At 35.5% G+C, this 23,352-nt stretch overlaps 1 protein-coding gene across 1 annotated transcript; it reads left to right on the top strand.

The window, feature by feature from the left end:
* The first annotated feature begins 14 nt into the window (after window positions 1-14).
* LOC146747397 (uncharacterized) lies at window positions 15-7,349 on the top strand. The gene has a single exon (XM_085498421.1). It carries the CDS (start codon window positions 15-17, stop codon window positions 7,347-7,349), a length of 7,335 nt encoding a protein of 2,444 aa, XP_085354547.1.
* The last annotated feature ends 16,003 nt before the right edge of the window (window positions 7,350-23,352 follow it).

Genomic DNA, 23,352 nt, shown 5'->3' with positions numbered 1-23,352 from the left:
CAGGTAATAAGTTCATGCTAACAACTTCAGTACAAGGAAGTTTTCATCAAGGTCATCATCAATTTCTAGATAACAGTGGAAAACAGTGTGTTGCAAATAGCTTAGTTTCTATGATATTCAGTCAAATCAAATATGTAGATTCATGGGAATCGGAAGACTTGGATATAATACTGCAAACTGGTAATGAATTGTATGGCTTTTTACAACAGTCTACAACTGTTAATTCAGAACTGTTATTAGTGACAGAATTACCACAAACAGTTGATTTATTTGACACCCAGTTTACTTTGAGTGTTGGTGACTCATTATTTGGTATTATTGGTGAAAGTGATTATGAGAACACATTTCTTACACCATTTGACAATGCTCTTGATATATCATTAACTGAATATAATTCATGCTTTGTTATATTTGGCGGAGCAGCATTTGCTGTGATCAAGAATGATGGATTTTATTGGATCTTTGATTCACATTCAAGAAATTCCAAAGGCATGGTAGCACCTGATGGATTAAGCATAGTAATCAAGTTCAGTAGTATTGAGATGGTGTATAAACATTGTTGTGATCTTGCTGTATCCATGCATGTGCATGAAAATGAACAGTTTGAAGTTACGGGTATAAATGTTAATGCTGAAAAGTATCATGTTATTGACACTGAAACTCAGTCAGATAATGAAGTGGAGTTAGTTGAATCAGATCATACACCTTTTTTATATCAACCCTTGTCCTCTGAGATGTGTCAAAGATTGTGCACTGAACTTAGTTTACAAAATGAAAGAGAAAGATTTGGGTTTCATACTGAAAATTTTGAAATGGGTGAACCATGCAAAACCAAATCTATCCAAGGGGATGGTAATTGTTTTTTCCGGGCTTTGTCATATGTACTATCTGGAAGTGAGGATAACCACATGCAAATCAGATTAGCCATTGTAAATCATCTAAAGAAGAATAACCCTGTATTTTACCCCTTTTTAAGACCAGGCCATGTGTCTGTTGATGATTACATTCTAACATCTGGTATGCAATATGCTGAAACATGGGCAACGGAAGTTGAAATACTTGGAGCTGCTGATCTATTAAGAACAGATATTTTCACATTTAGCCGAGGTAAATGGATTAAATACTCCAACTATCAGCTTAACAAGAGTGTATCCAATAATGGAAAAGCAATATACTTAAAACACGCCATGGAAATACATTATGAAGTGGTTGAATGTGTCAAGCATGCTGGTGATGTGTTGTGTGACTGCTTCCAGAGCAATATTATGAAACAAGACACGGTGTCAAAAATTGGAATGAAGAAAAGACGTTTAGAAAGCACAGAAACTGATATTGGAACAACAATGAAATTATTTAAAAATGATAGCAATATAGAGTCAGATGATGTACCAAACACTTTAACTAAACCAACAAAAATTACAAAATCTCAGGGCAGACGTGCCTATCTTAAATGTTGGAAAGAATATGTTCAAAGAAAACGAAGTGGTAAACAAACTGGGCAACATGTGGCTAAAAAACGTAAACTAGAGAAAGAGCGAGAGCGATATTACAATGATGACAGTTTTTGCCAAAGAAAAAAAAAGAACATGATTCAACATTATGCAAATAATAAGTCTCACAGAGAAGCTGTGAAGACAAGAAGCATTACAAAATATAGATATGACGAAATGCACAGGGAGTCTATAAAAACTAGAAGCATTGCCAAATATAAACAAAATGAAAAGCACAGGGAGTCTATAAAAACTAGAAGCATTGCCAAATATGAAGCTAATGAATCACACAGAAAGTGCTTGAAAACTAGAAGCATTTCTAAATATAGAGATGATGAATTACACAGGGATTCTGTGAAATCTAGAAGCATTACTAAATATAAAGATGATGAATTCCACAGGGATTTTGTGAAGTCTAGAAGCATTACTAAATATAAATATAATCCGTCGCACAGAGAAGCTGTGAAGACAAGGAGTACTACAACATATAAAAAGAATGAACAGCATAGAAAAGATCTTTTAAATAGAACAACCACCAAGAGATTAATAGAATCAAATAAGAAACAATATTTTACAAATGTATTGGGTATGTTTAGAAATGAAATTGCCCATGGTCCAGATTTTGTCTGTGCAGTATGCCATCGGCGACTTTTCAGAAACCAAGTTATTCACTGTAAAAAAGAGGTGTACACCAAAAAAGGTGGGAATGTTGCATTAATTGCAGATAAGTGTATTACTGAAGATTATCTACACAAATGTAGCAGTGTGTGTTCTAGGAATAGTGAATGTTTATATTTGAAAAATGAACAGTGTAAATTATGGATTTGTTTTACTTGTCAAAGGAAAATTTTGAGTGGTAAAATTCCATGTGAAGCAGTTAACAACAATCTTAATCTGAAGCCTATTCCAGATGAATTAAAATGCTTAAACTCTCTTGAACAACATTTGGTGGCATTGCACATTCCTTTTATGAAACTGTTGGCTTTACCAAAAGGTGGACAAAATGGTGTTCATGGACCTGTTGTATGTGTTCCTTCTAGCATTGATAAAGCTACATCCATTTTACCAAGATGTGAATCAGATGACCAAATGATAAAAGTAAAACTGAAGCGGAAACTGACATACAAGGGCCATTATCAGTATCACTTTGTAAATGAGGCTCATATAAAGAATGCATTAGTATATCTTCAGAAGAACAATAAATGGTATAGCAATGTTTGTTTTAACAAAGATTGGGTTAATCCTTTAGCAAAAATTGAAGAAGAAATTGAAACACCAGATAACGAGGATAGTGCCTCAAAACATTCTGAAGGAAAAAATAGAGATTTTGAGGACAATGAAGAAGAAAAAGATGGATTACTTTTAGATACATGTCTTCAACCAGTTGATGTTGGACCCGAAGTTCTTGATCAACCTTCTGATGAAATATCTTGCATTGCCCCCGCTGAAGGAAATAGTCCAGTTAAAATGTTAATGGATGAAGGTAATGAAGCAAAGTCTTTTCCTGTTTTGTATCCTGAAGGATCACCAACATTTCATGACAAACGCAGTGAAAAAATAACATTGTCAAGATATCTGCATACTCGTTTGATGAATGCAGATGGTAGATTTGCAAAAAATACAGATTTTATATTTTATGCCCAGTATTTGTCAGAAGTACAACAAGTTGTCTCAAATGTGTCTATTGCCTTACGCAAAGGTTCTGGTAAAGCAGGTGGTCAATCTGTAACAGCTGCAACTTTAACAAATTCACAGTCATTGACTGACATTCTTAAGCACAATGAGGGATACAAGTTTTTGAAACCCATCCGTGGAACACCACCTTTTTGGCAAAGTGCACAGAAAGATTTATTTGCAATGTTAAGACAGCTTGGTATACCTACATGGTTTTGTTCATTTTCATCAGCTGACACTAGATGGCCTGAAATAATTGAATGCATTCTTCGAGAAGAAGGTGATACACGAAGTTTTGAACAGCTTGATTGGTCTGAAAAATGTTCTGTATTGAGAAACAACCCTGTAACTGCAGCTCGAATGTTTGAACACAGATTCCACTCTTTTTTGAAACGGGTAATAATGTCACCTGCAGCACCTATTGGCGAAATAGTAGATTATTTTTACCGTGTTGAATTTCAGCAACGTGGTTCTCCTCATACACATTGTCTTTTTTGGGTAAAGGATGCACCAATTATTGATAAAGATGATGATGCAGAAGTAACAACATTTGTGGACAAATATGTCACTTGTGAAATGCCATCTTCGGAACAAGACGAAGAACTTAATGAGATTGTGAATAGTGTACAAAAACACAGTACAAGACATTCAAAAACTTGCAGAAAACTTGGTACTACTTGTAGATTTAATTTCCCACGTCCACCTTCAGGAAAAACCTTTATTGTTCGAACTGATACAGAAAAAGCTAAGGACAAAGAAGAGATAACAATTGAAACTGATAATGTCATACAGGATTATGTTGATAGTGAAGCAGAATATCAAGAAACAGACCAAGAAAATGAGATGACTAAAGATACAGCCACGGCAATTCTGACAAAAATCTGGAATATACTACTGAATTCTGAAAATAACTTCACATCTGTTTCATCCTTGTTTGCTTATATTGAATTAACCCAAGAAAACTTTGAGAAAGCATGTAGCGTGTTGACAAAAAAAACAAGCATAGTTTTAAAACGGCAACCTTCTGATGTTTGGGTAAATCAATATAACAAAGATCTTCTGAGATGTTGGAATGCAAATATGGACATACAATATATTGTGGATGCCTACAGTTGTGTTGTGTACATTATTAGCTACATTTCAAAAGCTGAACGAGAAATGGGATTGTTGTTAGATCATGCACAGAGGGAAGCATCAAAAGAAGGGAATATGGATGCAAAACTTGCAATGAAAAAAATTGGAGGTGTATATCTTCACAACCGTGAGTTGAGTGCCCAGGAAGCTGTATACAGAGTTTGTAATTTGAGGTTGAAAGAATGCTCAAGAAAAGTACAATTTATTCCTACAGGCGATAATCCAATTAAAATGAGTCTCCCACTAGCAATTTTAAAGAGCATGAGTAAAGGCGGAGATCTCAACAATGAAAACATCTGGATGACAAGTATGCTTGATCGTTATAAGAATAGACCAAATGAAATTAATACCATGTGTCTTGCAAGTTTTGCTTCTGAATACAGAATTGTACCTAAGTCAGAGGTAGAAAGAAAAAGCAATATTAATAACAATAAAGTTATTAAACTTAATAATGGTCTAGGTTATATGCAAAGGAGAACAAGAACTGATCCTGCAGTTGTCAGATATGCAAGATTTTCAGTAACTAAGCAACCAGAGAAGCATTATCAAAGTATATTGCAACTTTTTCTACCATACAGAGCTGAATGCCAGTTGAAACCTAAACAATTCCATTCATTTGAAGAGTTTTATCAAACTGGTGCTGTAAAATACAAGAACAATTGGCCTGAAAGTGTAAAATCTATAGTTGACAGAAATAAAGCAATGTTTGAGAAAGATGTTGATGTAATTGATGCAGCTGAGCAAATGCTTGAGTCATGCCCTCTTTTAGAAGATGCATGGGCACAAATTCACCCAGAGTCTGAGAAGGAAAGATTAGAATGTTTAGAATCAGCTAGTACGAATTCAATATCTAATGAATCAGAAAGTGAAGATTCAATTCCAGACTTGTTGCATAAAGATAAAAAAGACGTTTGTAAAGAAGTATATAATCAGTGTGGAATATCCAAAAATGAGGCTAAAATATTGATGAGATCACTTAATGATAAACAGCGTGATATATTCTACACTGTCCGAAAATGGTGTTTAGATAAAGCTAATGGCAAGAATGTTGCACCGTTTCACATGTTCTTAAGTGGAGGAGCAGGAACAGGAAAATCTCATGTTATCAAGGCTGTGTATTATGAGGCTTCAAGAATCCTTGCTCGTATTCTACCAAATCCAGATGATATTTCTGTTCTGTTGACAGCACCGACTGGTGTAGCTGCGTTCAACATAAATGCAACCACTGTTCATAGTACTTTCTCAATAGCAGTTGATGCCAAATTGCCATATCAACCACTAGGACAAGATACATTAACTACCATTCGTTCCAAACTTAGTAGTCTGCAAATTCTTATTATTGATGAAATTTCAATGGTTGACAAGAAGTTGCTTTGTTATATACATGGGAGATTAAGGCAAATCAAACAGACTGGTGACTATTCACCATTTGGAAATGTTTCTGTGATTGCTGTAGGCGATTTTTATCAATTACCACCTGTAAAAGGAAAGGCTTTATATGTTAGTAGCGAAGGTATGGATCTGTGGAATGATTATTTCGCCATTGCTGAATTAACAGATGTAGTAAGGCAGCAAGATCAACAGTTTGCTGAGGCATTAAATAGCGTCAGAACACGAAGAAAATCTGATGAATTACCAGCAAGTGTTGTGAACATGTTTCGTCTCTGTGAAACTGGTGAAGAGTACAATGGTATGCATATATTTGCAACAAATAAAGATGTGGATCAATGTAATATAAACATGCTTCTTGCAACATGTTCAAACCCCATATGTATTAATGCTCAAGACTTTTCTAGAAATACTAAAACTAAAAAACTAGAACATAGAGAGAGAAACTATGTTAAAGTCTACAATACAAACTTGGCAAAGTCGGTTACTTTGGCTATAAATGCGCGTGTGATGTTGATTAAAAACATTGATGTATCTGATGGTCTAGTAAATGGTGTTTTTGGCAAAATTTCACATATTTCTTTTGAAGACAATAACATATTTCCATCCTGTATATATGTAGTGTTTGATAACGTGAAGGTTGGTACTAAACTACGCAGCAAATCTGGAAGCTTCTCTGTATTGTCACCAAATAGCACACCTATTAAACCATCAGAGGACAGAGTAAACAATGGCGGAGGCATTAGAAGACAATATCCATTAAAGCTAGCTTATGCATGCACTATACACAAAGTACAAGGATTAACAGTAGAGAAAGCTGTAGTATCATTAAATAAAATATTTTCTCCAGGGCAAGCTTATGTAGCCTTGAGTAGAGTTAAGACATTAGATGGCCTTATTATTCAAGATTTCAAGGAATCGAGTATGTATTGCAATGAAAGGATTGAATCAGCTCTATTAAGCATGCCAAAATACTTGACGTCAAAATCAGTGTCAGACGGTGTTTGCCAATGTACTATCTTGCTACACAATGTTGAAGGATTATTATCTCATTTTGAAGACATCAAATGCGATAAAAGACTTGTTAATGTTGATTTTATGTGTTTGACAGAAACCTGGCTACTGGATGGGCAACTATATAGTGAATTAAAATTAAAAGATTTTGATTTTCATCACAAACCACGATCAATATCTTATGATACATCTAATGAGATAACATCAGATTTGAAACAACAGGCACATGGAGGTGTAGCAGTTTATTCTAGTATTCATAAAAGTACTGAATTCCTCAAGCTATATGTGCCTAATTTGGAGTACTTAGCTTTTTATGTGAAAGACATACGTGTGTCAGTAGCTGTTATATATAGACCTCGGTCGTATAGAGCTGATGTGTTTAGAGAAAACCTGTTGGATCTGGTTAATGAAATGAGTAAAATATCTGCAAGTAACATTATTATTGGTGATTTCAATGAAAATATACTTGTGTCTTCCAGTGTGCAGAACATTTTAGAAAAGCAAGGATTCAAACAATGTGTTGCCTTACCAACTACAGAAAGTGGAACGTTAATTGACCATGTGTACATTAAAAACGCTGACATCCTTAATGTTGAAGTTATACAAACATATTATGGGTTTCATGATGCTGTGATTATTCGGTTCTGAAAGTATCATTATTTTGGTACACTCAACCTAGATTTATTATTATTGAAATTCCAATTTGCTACAACTGGGATGCTAAAATCACACTTAAGTGATATGTCTATTATAGGGGAATATATTTCAATGTATTTAGATATTAAGACTCCCTTCCTACTTTTACTGCACGAATAGCATTCCTGGGCGTGAGAGTAAAACTAAGGGACACGCCCACTCCACTTCACTCATTATAGGATTGGGAGGGGGCACTTACAGTCATGGATATTTCGCAACAAAAATTTATAACAAAAAATAAATTTGATTTTTTGTAACAGATGAGATAGTTGCAGTTACGTTGCATTTATTTATTGTATCTATTTTATGTTAAATTGTTTTGCTGATCAATGTAATGATGTTAACCACCATAATGTCGTTTTTTACATGTGCATACTATAGGTCGTTATGCAAGATATATAATGTAATTAAGGACTTTGAATATAGAATCTATATTTCAGGAGAGCAGTAACGTAATTACAACTTTACTTTAAAACATCATTATAATTTCAATTATTCACACAGTATCCATCAAGTGCCCCCCTCCCTATAAAAAAATTATTTTTATCTTTACTACTTAAAACAATTTACACCTTGCTTCTGACATTATATATTGTTTAATGTTATGTAACTGTTATATTGATACACCCTTGCATGTTTGGTTTGGGTTCCAATATTAGAAAATTAAATGTAGCAATGAAATTGAAAAGTTTATCATAAACCTGCTCGAAATGCATGTTATGTTGTCACACATTCTACAAGCATGACACCACGTCATTAATAATTTGAGCATGGAAGTGGACGAATAATAACTGTGACACCTATATGTGTCAAAGCTTTTCAACAGCACAGAAATGACTAAGGTTAAACCACCCATTTGTGAATACTTTAGATGAGAGTGATACCATCTTGTCACAGGTTTTAACAGCCAAACTATGGCCATCAATGTCAAATTCAGCGCCTTTGGAACATAAATCATACCAAAGTGGATGACCAAGCCAAGTCAATGATCTCATGAATGATGTGATCATAATATCATTTCATACAGGCCGGTGAACACTTCATCGATGCCACAGTCAGATAGCATAATCACTTAATGTGGTGACAGCATTATGATACAAGTTAATTAACGTCTCCCCCTCTCCATAGCCAAATTACATCAAACAATATAAGCCTGCTGAACAACGAATATATGCTGTAGAAGTTTAGAATTGTAAACCGAGCCACACCATGCACTTGATGTCACATATTGCCATACTGGTTGCCTCGCAGAACGAGTTTATCCAGAATCACAATGTGGTTTAAGATCAGGTTGCTCCATCATAGACATGATCTTCTCTTTGAGGCAACTCCAGGAAAAGTGCAGGGAAAAGCGACAACCTCTATACCTGGCTTTCATTGACCTTACCAAGGCCTTCGACCTGGTAAGCCACAGTGGCTTATTCAGTCTTCAGCGCATAGGCTGCCCATCAAAGCTCCTAAGCCTCATCAGGTCCTTTCATACAGACATGAAAGGCACTGTCAGCTTCGACTGGGATTCAACTGAACCATTCGACATTCGCAGCAGTGTTAAGCAAGGATGTGTGCTCGCCCCACACTCTTCAGGATCTTCCTCTCTCTCCTTCTGTACTACGCCTCTGGCTCTTCATCTGACGGTGTCTACATCCACACCAGGCACAATCGAAAACTCTTTAACTGGGCTCGGCTCCGTGCTAAGTCAAAGATCACACGTGTTCCTCTCAGAAAAATGTTGTTTGCTGATGATGCTGTTCTTGCAAGTCACACCCATGACGGTCTTCAACGACTTATGGACCACGTCTCTAAAGCCTGCAACGAGTTTGCGCTCACAATCAGCATTAAGAAGACAGAGGTAATGGCACAGGACCCTCAAATACCACCCTCCCTCCAAATCAATGACTCGCAGTTGGCTGTGGTCGACAACTTCAGATACTTGGGTTCAAACATCTCTCAGAACCTGTCCCCTTGATGCAGAGATAAATGCTCACATTGGAAAAGCCACAGGAGTGATCTCCAAGCTGACAAAGAGAGTCTGGGAGCACAAAAACCTGACTCTTAGCACGAACTTGAAAGTCTACCACGCTGTGTTCTCAGCCCTCTTATATACCGTAGTGGACCATGGGCAACCTACACAAAACAGGAGGCTAAACTAAATGCCTACCACTAGAGGTGCCTACGTCGACTATTAGGGATCACCTGGGAGGACAAGATCACCAACAGTGAAGTTCTCAGCAAGACCAAGACAACATCAATCTTCACATCAATCTGGCTGGGTCATGTTAGTCATATGGACAAGGGACGTCTTCCAAAGAACTTGCTGTACGGTGTACTAGAGGAAGGAACACGCCCAGTTGGTCGGCCACGCCTTAGGTTCTCTGATGTCTGTAAAAGAGACCTCAAGACTACTCACATAGACACACAGTCATGGGAGATAACAGCCGATGGCCACTCAGCATAGAGACAAGCAGTCAGCAAAGGCATCCAGAGCACATAGGAGGACAGACACGAAAGACAGCGACAGAGGCAACTGGGGAGTAAAGCATCTACCAGCTCACTAGACAACTCAGTTTTCATTTGCGAGGACTGTGACAGGGACTGTCACTCAAGGATTGAGCTCTACAGCCACCACAGACGCTGCTCAAGTTTAACCACATCATGGCGCAACCCATTGTCTTCCTAGACGGACGGAGGCCGACAACGACAATACTGGACAAAACATTCTAATTAGATCGACTTGGTATTCATCTAATATGAACCCAATTAATTATTCATAGACTTTACTGTCATGTGATGGATAAACTGTTCATATTATCGTGTATGTGTTGTGCATTGTTGTGTCACCAATTATAATACATTCATTATTATAATTTTCATTCCTGTGAAATGTGCTATCATAACATGCATTTTGATCTGATTTATTGTAGTTGTAACTAAAAAAAATCATGTTCGAATCAGGCTATTTCGGTGTCCCCTAAACTATTTTGAGTAGTTTAGTTAGTGAAATAGGATTTTGTTATCATTTTTCTGGGTTGTAAATTATACATTATTTCTTTTAGCCGAATTGTTATCAGAAATACAGAATCTATTTAGGTAAAATAAACGAAACTTTAATATGGTTAGAACAATGTCTTCAGAGCAACAAAATGTAAGAATTCATTTTTAATCCTGTAGCCTTGTTGTTTCTCAATGTTATGTTAATCATATTTTCACAGAAGAAAACCGAGCATGCGTTCTCAGAATTTGTGCACTCATATTTGCCATATATATTATGAATATGTAACAAGACCATATATTATATATTTAGTGAAGTACTAGGAGCGTATATTATAATGTCAGTGTCAGTCAAAAAAATATTTGTGCATGAGATATATTCGAGTGTTGTTGAATATACATGATTTCACTATAATTTTAATTTTCAATTAGATTTTGAAAACCAGTTTCTTTTTGTTTCACATTATTGACTTAGCTAATGAACTTCTTTACTGATTTATAATATCATTTGCTTATTTAGATGACTGTATTATATATATCCTAAACCACATGTAATAGTTTTTGTACATGTTGCCAAAATAAATAACTCTTTACTGAAATAACAAAACTACATGATTTACTCAGTTATATGTTAAGGAATCTCCTAAACAAATGTTTCTTATATTACTGTACCCTGGCTTGACAAACACATGCATGTGAGGACTAGAACAATGAATGCATGACACAATTATGCCAATAGATGCATATTCATACTGAAAACTGTTCAGGATATTATAATTGTGCATATTTGATGAACCACATAACCATATCCATCTAATCGAATTCCCACATATTGTGCCATATTTTTTTTCAATCTCACTTCTCTACGATAGTTCTCATAACATTAGGTTCAGGCATACGTAATGAATTATATACTGTTGACTAACATGTTTGCAATTAAATCAAATGGATGCAAATATATCTATATATCCACTGGGAATGGCAGTTCTTATTCTGTGATACTTTTGGTTAATAAAAATAATTATTTTCGTTATTTTTATATCATCATTAATAAAAGTACATTCGAGACGTTATGAATATATAAGGATAAAATATGTTAAAATTTGTATGAATAGTATTTCATTCATATGCTGTAGGGCATTTCTAGTTAGCATTAAATTCACGAACATAATCAACTCACTACACGGAGGCTGTATGTCGTAACAATAGTTTTAGGAAGCTTTGTTGTTTTAACTAAATGCAAGATGGCAGACAAACTACACAATATGTGGATTCGATTTCACATGTATATGATCAACTTAATGCAAAGATTCCACATACCGAATTTTGTATCAGTCTGGCAAATAGTTCATGAGTTATTGAACTTTTTCTCTTTCACTAAATTCAAGATGGCTGCCAATGGAAGCCATTTTTCAATAATCTGTTTCAGTAACATTGTAGCGCAATCAACATAGGTGCCATATTCTAAATTGCTAGTCAAACAAGCAGGCAGTTTTTAAGAAGGAAATGTTTTCAAGGATTTTTGCGTTTTTTTAGATAAATTCAAGATGGCCGCCAAAACCACCTGAATCATGGGAAATATTTTCATGAACACAATCATCTTATTGGAGGGATGTTGTATGCCAACTTTGGTTTCAATCTGGTAAATTGTTCATGAGTTATAGCATAATTTCACTTTTTACTAAATCCAAGATGGCTGCCAAAGGAAGCCATTTTTCAAAAATCTGTGTCAGTAACTTTGTAGAGCTATCGACAGAGATACTATATGCTGAATTGCTTTTCAAACAAGGAAGCAGTTTTTAACAAGATAATTTTTTGAGGTTTTTTGAATTTTTGTGATAAATTCAACATGGCCGCCAAAACCACTTGAATCATGGGAAATATTTCCATGAACACATAATCATCTCATTGAGCGGATGTTGTATGCCAAGTTTTGTTTAAATCTGGCAAATCGTTCATAAGTTATAGTGTACTTTCACTTTTTACTAAATCCAAGATGGCTGCCAAAAGAAGCCATTTTTCGAAAATCTGCTACAGTAACTTTGTAGAGCTATCAACAGAGATACTATATGCTAAATTGATTGTCAAACAAACAAGCAGTTTTTAAGAAGATAATTTTTTGAGGTTTTTTGCAATTTTTTGATAAATTCAATATGGCCGCCAAAACCACTTGAATCATGGGAAATATTTTTATGAACACATAATCATCTTATTGAAGGGATGTTGTATGCCAACTTTGGTTTAAATCTGGCAAATTGTTCATAAGTTATAGCGTACTTTCACTTTTTACTAAATCCAAGATGGCTGCCAAAGGAAGCCATTTTTCGAAAATCTGCTTCAGTCACTTTGTAGGGCTATGCCCATAGGTGCTGCAAAGCAAATGTATAATCACATGAATGAGCCATTTTTGAGAAGAAGATTTTAAAAGTTTTTTGTCAATTTTCGGAAAATCCAATATGGCGGCCAAGGTCACATGACCGCTAAAGATTTTATTGCTGATATTTGCTAGACATGAGCCAATGATGCCGCACAAAAAAACCGGAAGTTTCTAGACCCTCAGAAAGTGGTGCAATTGAGCACTTCCGGTTTGTGTTCTACCTAAGATGGCGGCCAGGTCATGTGACCTACATAGCTGGTTTTGGGATATGCACCACAACTCATGGCCCTTTATCAGCATGCAAAATAGCAAATAAATTGCAGCATTATTTTCAAAGTTACAGAACTTACAAAAAACGGCGGAAAAATAATAATAATAAATATAGCTGCATAGCAGCGATGACGGGTTTCGAGCCTGCGTGGCTCATGACAAATTGCACTTGCTCGATGTGATTATTTGACGAACGTTTCATGTCTAGAATGCAAGATAGCAGACAAACTACACAACATATGGATTTGATTTCACAGGAATATGATAAACTTAATGCAAGGACAAATAGTTCATGAGTTATAGAACTTTTTCTCTTTTACTAAATCCAAGATGGCTGCCAAAGGAAGCCATTTTTAAAAATCTACTTCAGTAACTTTGTAGAGCTATCAACAGAGATACTATATGCTAAATTGCTTTTCAAACAAGGAAGCAGTTTTTAACAAGATAATTTTTTGAGGTTTTTTGAATTTTTGTGATAAATTCAACATGGCCGCCAAAACCACTTGAATCATGGGAAATATTTCCATGAACACATAATCATCTCATTGAGTGGATGTTGTATGCCAAGTTTTGTTTAAATCTGGCAAATCGTTCATAAGTTATAGTGTACTTTCACTTTTTACTTAATCCAAGATGGCTGCCAAAGGAAGCCATTTTTCAAAAATCTGCTTCAGTCACTTTGTGAAGCTATCAATAGAGATACTATATGCCGAATTGTTTTTCAAACAAGCAAGCAGTTTTTAAGAAGATAATTTTTTGAGTTTTTCGGCATTTTTGTGATAAATTCAACATGGCCGCCAAAACCACTTGAATCATGGGAAATATTTTCATGAACACATAATTATCTTATTGAACGGATGTTGTATGCCAAGTTTTGTTTAAATCTGGCAAATTGTTCATAAGTTATAGCGTAATTTCACTTTTCACTAAATCCAAGATGGCTGCCAAAGAAAGCCATTTTTCAAAAATCTGCTTCAGTAACTTTGTAGAGCTATCAACAGAGATACTATATGCTAAATTGATTGTCAAACAAACAAGCAGTTTTTAAGAAGACAATTTTTTGAGGTTTTTTGCAATTTTTTGATAAATTCAATATGGCCGCCAAAACCACTTGAATCATGGGAAATATTTTTATGAACACATAATCATCTTATTGAAGGGATGTTGTATGCCAACTTTGGTTTAAATCTGGCAAATTGTTCATGAGTTATAGCGTACTTTCACTTTTTATTAAATCCAAGATGGCTGCCAAAGGAAGCCATTTTTCAAAAATCTGCTTCAGTCACTTTGTAGAGCTATGGCCATAGGTGCTGCAAAGCAAATGTATAATCACATGAATGAGCCATTTTTGAGAAGAAGATTTTAAAAGTTTCTTGTCAATTTTCGGAAAATCCAATATGGCGGCCAAGGTCACATGACCGCTAAAGTTTTTATTGCTGATATTTGCTAGACATGAGCCAATGATGCCACACAAAAAAACCGGAAGTTCCTAGACCCTCAGAAAGTGGTGCAATTGAGTACTTCCGGTCTGTGTTCTACCTAAGATGGCGGCCAGGTCATGTGACCTACATAGCTGGTTTTGGGGTATGCACCACAACTCATGGTCCTTTATCAGAATGCGAAATGGCAAGTCAATCGCAGCATTATTTTTCAAGTTACAGTGGTTACAAAAAACGGCGGAAAAATAATAATAATAATAATAAACATAGCAATTACAAAAGGGTTTCGACCCATAGGGCTCGAAACCCTAAATATAGCTGCATAGCAGCGATGACGGGTTTCGAGCCTGCGTGGCTCATGGCAAATTGCACTTGCTCGATGTGATTATTTGACGAATGTTTCATGTCTAGAATGAAAGATAGCAGACAAACTACACAACATATGGATTTGATTTCACAGGAATATGATAAACTTAATGCAAGGACAAATAGTTCATGAGTTATAGAACTTTTTCTCTTTTACTAAATCCAAGATGGCTGCCAAAGGAAGCCATTTTTCGATAATCTACTTTAGTAACTTTGTAGAGCTATCAACAGAGATACTATATGCTAAATTGCTTTTCAAACAAGGAAGCAGTTTTTAACAAGATAATTTTTTGAGGTTTTTTGAATTTTTGTGATAAATTCAACATGGCCGCCAAAACCACTTGAATCATGGGAAATATATTCATGAACACATAATCATCTCATTGAGCGGATGTTGTATGCCAAGTTTTGTTTAAATCTGGCAAATCGTTCATAAGTTATAGCGTACTTTCACTTTTTTACTAAATCCAAGATGGCTGCCAAAGGAAGCCATTTTTCGAAAATCGGCTTCAGTAACTTTGTAGAGCTATCAACAGAGATACTATATGCTAAATAGATTGTCAAACAAGCAAGCAGTTTTTAAGATAATAATTTCTTGAGGTTTTTGGCATTTTTGTGATAAATTCAAGATGGCCGCCAAAACCACTTGAGTCATGGGAAATATTTTTATGAGCACATAATCATCTTATTGAGTGGATGTTGTATGCCAAGTTTTGTCGAAATCTGGAAAATTGTTCATAATTTATAGCATAATTTCACTTTTCACTAAATCCAAGATGGCTGCCAAAGGAAGCCATTTTTAAAAATCTACTTCAGTAACTTTGTAGAGCTAACAACAGAGATACTATATGCTAAATTGCTTTTCAAACAAGCAAGCAGTTTTTAACAAGATATTTTTTTGAGGTTTTTTGAATTTTTGTGATAAATTCAACATGGCCGCCAAAACCACTTGAATCATGGGAAATATTTCCATGAACACATAATCATCTCATTGAGCGGATGTTGTATGCCAAGTTTTGTTTAAATCTGGCAAATTGTTCACAAGTTATAGCGTGCTTTCACTTTTTACTAAATCCAAGATGGCTGCCAAAGGAAGCCATTTTTCGAAAATCTGCTTCAGTAACTTTGTAGAGCTATCGACAGAGATACTATATGCTGAATTGCTTTTCAAACAAGGAAGCAGTTTTTAACAAGATAATTTTTTGAGGTTTTTTGAATTTTTGTGATAAATTCAACATGGCCGCCAAAACCACTTGAATCATGGGAAATATTTCCATGAACGCATAATCATCTCATTGAGCGGATGTTGTATGCCAAGTTTTGTTTAAATCTGGCAAATCGTTCATAAGTTATAGTGTACTTTCACTTTTTACTAAATCCAAGATGGCTGCCAAAAGAAGCCATTTTTCGAAAATCTGCTACAGTAACTTTGTAGAGCTATCAACAGAGATACTATATGCTAAATTGATTGTCAAACAAACAAGCAGTTTTTAAGAAGATAATTTTTTTAGGTTTTTTGCAATTTTTGTGATAAATTCAATATGGCCGCCAAAACCACTTGAATCATGGGAAATATTTTTATGAACACATAATCATCTTATTGAAGGGATGTTGTATGCTAACTTTGGTTTAAATCTGGCAAATTGTTCATGAGTTATAGCGTACTTTCACTTTTTATTAAATCCAAGATGGCTGCCAAAGAAAGCCATTTTTCAAAAATCTGCTTCAGTCACTTTGTAGGGCTATGGCCATAGGTGCTGGAAAGCAAATGTATAATCACATGAATGAGCCATTTTTGAGAAGAAGATTTTAAAAGTTTTTTGTCAATTTTCGGAAAATCCAATATGGCGGCCAAGGTCACATGACCGCTAAAGATGTTATTGCTGATATTTGCTAGACATGAGCCAATGATGCCACACAAAAAAACCGGAAGTTCCTAGACCCTCAGAAAGTGGTGCAATTGAGCACTTCCGGTTTGTGTTCTACCTAAGATGGCGGCCAGGTCATGTGATCTACATAGCTGGTTTTGGGATATGAACCACAACTCATTGCCCTTCATCAGCATGCAAAATGCCTAATCAATCGCAGCATTATTTTTCAAGTTACAGCGGTTACAAAAAACGGCGGAAAAATAATAATAATAATAAATATAGCTGCATAGCAGCGATGACGGGTTTCGAGCCTGCGTGGCTCATGGCAAATTGCACTTGCTCGATGTGATTATTTGACGAATGTTTCATGTCTAGAATGAAAGATAGCAGACAAACTACACAACATATGGATTTGATTTCACAGGAATATGATAAACTTAATGCAAGGGACAAATAGTTCATGAGTTATAGAACTTTTTCTCTTTTACTAAATCCAAGATGGCTGCCAAAGGAAGCCATTTTTCGATAATCTACTTTAGTAACTTTGTAGAGCTATCAACAGAGATACTATATGCTAAATTGCTTTTCAAACAAGGAAGCAGTTTTTAACAAGATAATTTTTTGAGGTTTTTTGAATTTTTGTGATAAATTCAACATGGCCGCCAAAACCACTTGAATCATGGGAAATATTTTCATGAACACATAATCATCTCATTGAGCAGATGTTGTATGCCAAGTTTTGTTTAAATCTGGCAAATCGTTCATAAGTTATAGCGTAATTTCACTTTTCACTAAATCCAAGATGGCTGCCAAAGGAAGCCATTTTTCAAAAATCTGCTTCAGTACCTTTGTAGAGCTATCAACAGAGATACTATATGCTAAATTGATTGTCAACCAAGCAAGCAGTTTTTAAGAAGATATTTTTTTGAGGTTTTTTGAATTTTTGTGATAAATTCAACATGGCCGCCAAAACCACTTGAATCATGGGAAATATTTTCATGAACACATAATCATCTCATTGAGCAGATGTTGTATGCCAAGTTTTGTTTAAATCTGGCAAATCGTTCATAAGTTATAGCGTAATTTCACTTTTCACTAAATCCAAGATGGCTGCCAAAGGAAGCCATTTTTCAAAAATCTGCTTCAGTACCTTTGTAGAGCTATCAACAGAGATACTATATGCTAAATTGATTGTCAACCAAGCAAGCAGTTTTTAAGAAGATAATTTTTTGAGGTTTTATGCAATTTTTTGATAAATTCAATATGGCCGCCAAAACCACTTGAATCATGGGAAATATTTTTATGAACACATAATCATCTTATCGAAGGGATGTTGTATGCCAACATTGGTTTAAATCTGGCAAATTGTTCATGAGTTATAGCGTACTTTCACTTTTTACTAAATCCAAGATGGCTGCCAAAGGAAGCCATTTTTCAAAAATCTGCTTCAGTCACTTTGTAGAGCTATGGCCATAGGTGCTGCAAAGCAAATGTATAATCACATGAATGAGCCATTTTTGAGAAGAAGATTTTAAAAGTTTCTTGTCAATTTTCGGAAAATCCAATATGGCGGCCAAGGTCACATGACCGCTAAAGTTTTTATTGCTGATATTTGCTAGACATGAGCCAATGATGCCACACAAAAAAACCGGAAGTTCCTAGACCCTCAGAAAGTGGTGCAATTGAGTACTTCCGGTCTGTGTTCTACCTAAGATGGCGGCCAGGTCATGTGACCTACATAGCTGGTTTTGGGGTATGCACCACAACTCATGGTCCTTTATCAGAATGCGAAATGGCAAGTCAATCGCAGCATTATTTTTCAAGTTACAGTGGTTACAAAAAACGGCGGAAAAATAATAATAATAAATATAGCTGCATAGCAGCGATGACGGGTTTCGAACCTGCGTGGCTCATGGCAAATTGCACTTGCTCGATGTGATTATTTGACGAATGTTTCATGTCTAGAATGAAAGATAGCAGACAAACTACACAACATATGGATTTGATTTCACAGGAATATGATAAACTTAATGCAAGGACAAATAGTTCATGAGTTATAGAACTTTTTCTCTTTTACTAAATCCAAGATGGCTGCCAAAGGAAGCCATTTTTCGATAATCTACTTTAGTAACTTTGTAGAGCTATCAACAGAGATACTATATGCTAAATTGCTTTTCAAACAAGGAAGCAGTTTTTAACAAGATAATTTTTTGAGGTTTTTTGAATTTTTGTGATAAATTCAACATGGCCGCCAAAACCACTTGAATCATGGGAAATATTTTCATGAACACATAATCATCTCATTGAGCGGTTGTTGTATGCCAAGTTTTGTTTAAATCTGGCAAATCGTTCATAAGTTATAGCGTACTTTCACTTTTTTACTAAATCCAAGATGGCTGCCAAAGGAAGCCATTTTTCGAAAATCGGCTTCAGTAACTTTGTAGAGCTATCAACAGAGATACTATATGCTAAATAGATTGTCAAACAAGCAAGCAGTTTTTAAGATAATAATTTCTTGAGGTTTTTGGCATTTTTGTGATAAATTCAAGATGACCGCCAAAGCCACTTGAGTCATGGGGAAATATTTTTATGAACACATAATCATCTTATTCAGTGGATGTTGTATGCCAAGTTTTGTCGAAATCTGGAAAATTGTTCATAATTTATAGCGTAATTTCACTTTTCACTAAATCCAAGATGGCTGCCAAAGGAAGCCATTTTTCAAAAATCTGCTTCAGTACCTTTGTAGAGCTATCAACAGAGATACTATATGCTAAATTGATTGTCAACCAAGCAAGCAGTTTTTAAGAAGATAATTTTTTGAGGTTTTTTGCAATTTTTTGATAAATTCAATATGGCCGCCAATACCACTTGAATCATGGGAAATATTTTTATGAACACATAATCATCTTATCGAAGGGATGTTGTATGCCAACTTTGGTTTAAATCTGGCAAATTGTTCATGAGTTATAGCGTACTTTCACTTTTTATTAAATCCAAGATGGCTGCCAAAGGAAGCCATTTTTCAAAAATCTGCTTCAGTCACTTTGTAGAGCTATGGCCATAGGTGCTGCAAAGCAAATGTCTAATCACATGAACGAGCCATTTTTGAGAAGAAGATTTTAAAATTTTTTTGTCAATTTTCACAAAATCCAATATGGCGGCCAAGGTCACATGACCGCTAAAGATTTTATTGCTGATATTTGCTAGACATGAGCCAATGATGCCACACAAAAAAACCGGAAGTTCCTAGACCCTCAGAAAGTGGTGCAATTGAGCACTTCCGGTTTGTGTTCTACCTAAGATGGCGGCCAGGTCATGTGACCTACATGGCTGATTTTGGGGTATGCACCACAACTCATGGCCCTTCATCAGCATGCAAAATGCCTAATCAATCGCAGCATTATTTTTCAAGTTACAGTGCTTTAAAAAACGGTGGAAAAATAATAAGAATAATAATAATAATAATAATAAACATAGCAATTACAAAAGGGTTTCCGACCCATAGGGCTCGAAACCCTAATAATAATAATCAAAGCAATTACAAAAGGGTTTCGCCCCATAGGGCTCGAAACCCTAAATATAGCTGCGTTGCAGCAATGTCGGGTTTCGAGCCCACTGACTTATTAGCAGCGTTCCAAAACCAGCATCATCGACAAGAATATATTAATGGATTTGCATGGCCTTCATACTAAACATGTTACATGTTCCTGTCTGTAACAGTGCTTAATGTTTTACAATCATACATATTTAATGATGTCACATGACCATATATGGACATCGGATGTGTCGGTCACTTCTGTTGTGCAATAACTTCAATATTGCACTGGTTGCATGTTCCTATCTGTATCAGTGCTTGACATATAACATTTATGCATATTTGATGAGGTCACATGACCATATATGGTCATCACATTAGTTAGTCACATCTATTGTTCCATAGATTCGATATTGCACAGGTTGCATGTTCCCGTCTGTAATAGTGCTTGAGTTATTACATTTATGCTTATTTGATGAGGTCACATGACCATATATGGTCATCGGATATGTTAGTCACTTCTGTTGTGCAATAGCTTCAATATTGCACTGGTTGCATGTTCCTATCTGTAACAGTGATTGAGATATAACATTTATGCATATTTGATGAGGTCACATGACCATATATGGTCATCAGATGTGTTAGTCACTTCTGTTGTGCAATAGCTTCAATATTGCACTGGTTGCATGTTACTATCTGTAACAGTGCTTGAGTTACTACATTTATGCATATTTGATGAAGTTACATGACCATATATGGTCATCACATTAGTTAGTCACATCTCTTGTCTCATAGCTTCGATATTGCATATGTTGCATGTCTCTATTTGTGATTCTGCTTGAGATATTACAATTATGCATATTTAATGACGTCACATGACCATATACGGTCATCTCATTAGTTACTCACATCTCATGTCCCATAGCTTCGATTTTGCACAGGTTGCATGTTCATGTCTGTAACAGTGCTTGAGTTATTTCATGTATGCATATTTGATGAAGTTACATGACCATATATGGTCATCACATTAGTTAGTCACATCTCTTGTCTCACAGCTTCGATATTGCACAGGTTGCATGTTTCTAACTGTAACAGTGCTTGAGATAATTCAATTATGCATATTTAATGAAGTCACATGACCATATATGGTCATCACATTAGTTAGTCACATCTCTTGACCCATACCTTCGATATTGCACAGGATGCATGTCCCTAACTCTTACAGTGCTTGATATATTACATTTAATCATATTCAATGAGGTCACATGACCATATATGGTCATCTTGTTTGTTAGTAAAATTTCATGTACCATCACTTCAATATTGCACTGGTTGCATGTTCCCGTCTGTAACTGTGCTTGAGTTATTACATTTATGCATATTTGATGAAGTCACATGACCATATATGGTCATCACATTAGTTAGTCACATCTCGTGTCTTATAGCTTCGATATTGCACAGGTTGCATGTCGCTATCTGTAACAGTGCTTGATATATTACATTTATGCATATTTAATGAGATCACATGACCATATATGGTCATCTTGTATGTTAGTAGAATTTCATGTACCATCACTTCAATATTGCACTGGTTGCATGTTCCTATCTGTAACAGTGCTTGAGATATTGCAATTATGTCTATAAAATGAGGTCACGTGACCATATAAAAGAACAAAAATAATATGAAAAAACATTCTAAAATCTTCTTCTAAAAAACGGCTTATCGCCTGGACTTCATATTTTGGAATTAAATACTATGTCATATGATCTTTCAAAGTTATTCAGGGATAGTTGATTAGTCGAAAATTATGCAAATGAGATGCAAAAGAAAATTAAAAAAATTCTAGAAAAAAATTAGTCACGTGACCGCTAAAGTTTTTTTTGATGAAATTTGTAGCCCTTGTCGCACTGCTACTATCATAAAAAAATTGGAGCACTCAGACCCTCAGAAAGGTGCGCAATTCGGCATTGAAAATTTCGCCTTTAATCCAAGATGGCGGCCTGGTCATGTGACCTATGTGTCTGAACTTAGGATATGCACCAGATCTCATACAGCTTTACCATTGTGGCAAGTATGGAACTGATCGGTCCAACGGTGTTGACATAAAGCGTGACCAAAAATTTAGGCGGAAGAATAATAATAATAAATATAGCTGCGTTGCAGCAATGTCGGGTTTCGAGCCCACTGCCTTATTAGCAGCATTCCAAAATCAGCATCATTGACAATAATATATTAAAGGAAATTGCATGGCCTTCATACTAAACATGTTACATGTTCCTGTCTGTAACAGTGCTTAAGGTATTACAATCTTGCATATTTAATGATTTCACATGACCATATATGGTCATTACATTAGTTAGTCACATCTCTTGTTCCATAGATTCGATATTGCACAGGTTGCATGTTCCCGTCTGTAACAGTGCTTGAGTTATTACATTTATGAATATTTAATGATGTCACATGACCGTGTATGGTCATCAGATGTGTTAGTCATCTCTCTTGTGCAAGACCTTCAATATTGCACTAGTTGCATGTTCCTGTCTGTAACAGTGCTTGAGTTATTACATTTATGCATATTTGATGAGGTCACATGACCATATACGGTCATCGGATATGTTAGTTACCTCTGTTGTGCAATAATTTCAATATTGCACTGGTTACATGTTCCTATCTGTAACAGTGCTTGAGTTATTACATTTATGCATATTTGATGAGGTCACAGGACCATATATGGTCATCAGATGTGTTAGTCATCTCTCTTGTGCAAGACATTCAATATTGCACTAGTTGCATGTTCCTGTCTGTAACAGTGCTTGAGTTATTACATTTATCCATATTTGATGAGCTCACATGTCCATATATGGTCATCACATTAGTTAGTCACATCTCTTGCCTCATAGCTTCAATATTGCACAGGTTGCATGTTCCCGTCTGTAACAGTGCTTGACTTATTACATTTTCGCATATTTGATGAGGTCACATGACCATATATGGTCATCACATTAGTTAGTCACATATCTTACCTCATAGCTTCGATATTGCACAGGTTGCATATTCCCGTCAGTAATAGTACTTGAGTTATTACATTTATGCTTATTTGATGAG

The sequence above is a fragment of the Saccoglossus kowalevskii genome, chromosome 4 (assembly GCF_978046115.1).
Source record: "Saccoglossus kowalevskii chromosome 4, keSacKowa6.1, whole genome shotgun sequence".
NCBI classification, from domain to species: Eukaryota; Metazoa; Hemichordata; class Enteropneusta; family Harrimaniidae; genus Saccoglossus; species Saccoglossus kowalevskii.
Note: the sequence above shows the minus strand (reverse complement) of the source record. Positions and strands in the feature narration are given on the sequence as shown.

Bases quoted from the DNA above. Each gene is read 5' to 3' on its own strand.
- LOC146747397 (XM_085498421.1), top strand. From the start codon at position 15: ATGCTAACAACTTCAGTACAAGGAAGTTTTCATCAAGGTCATCATCAA.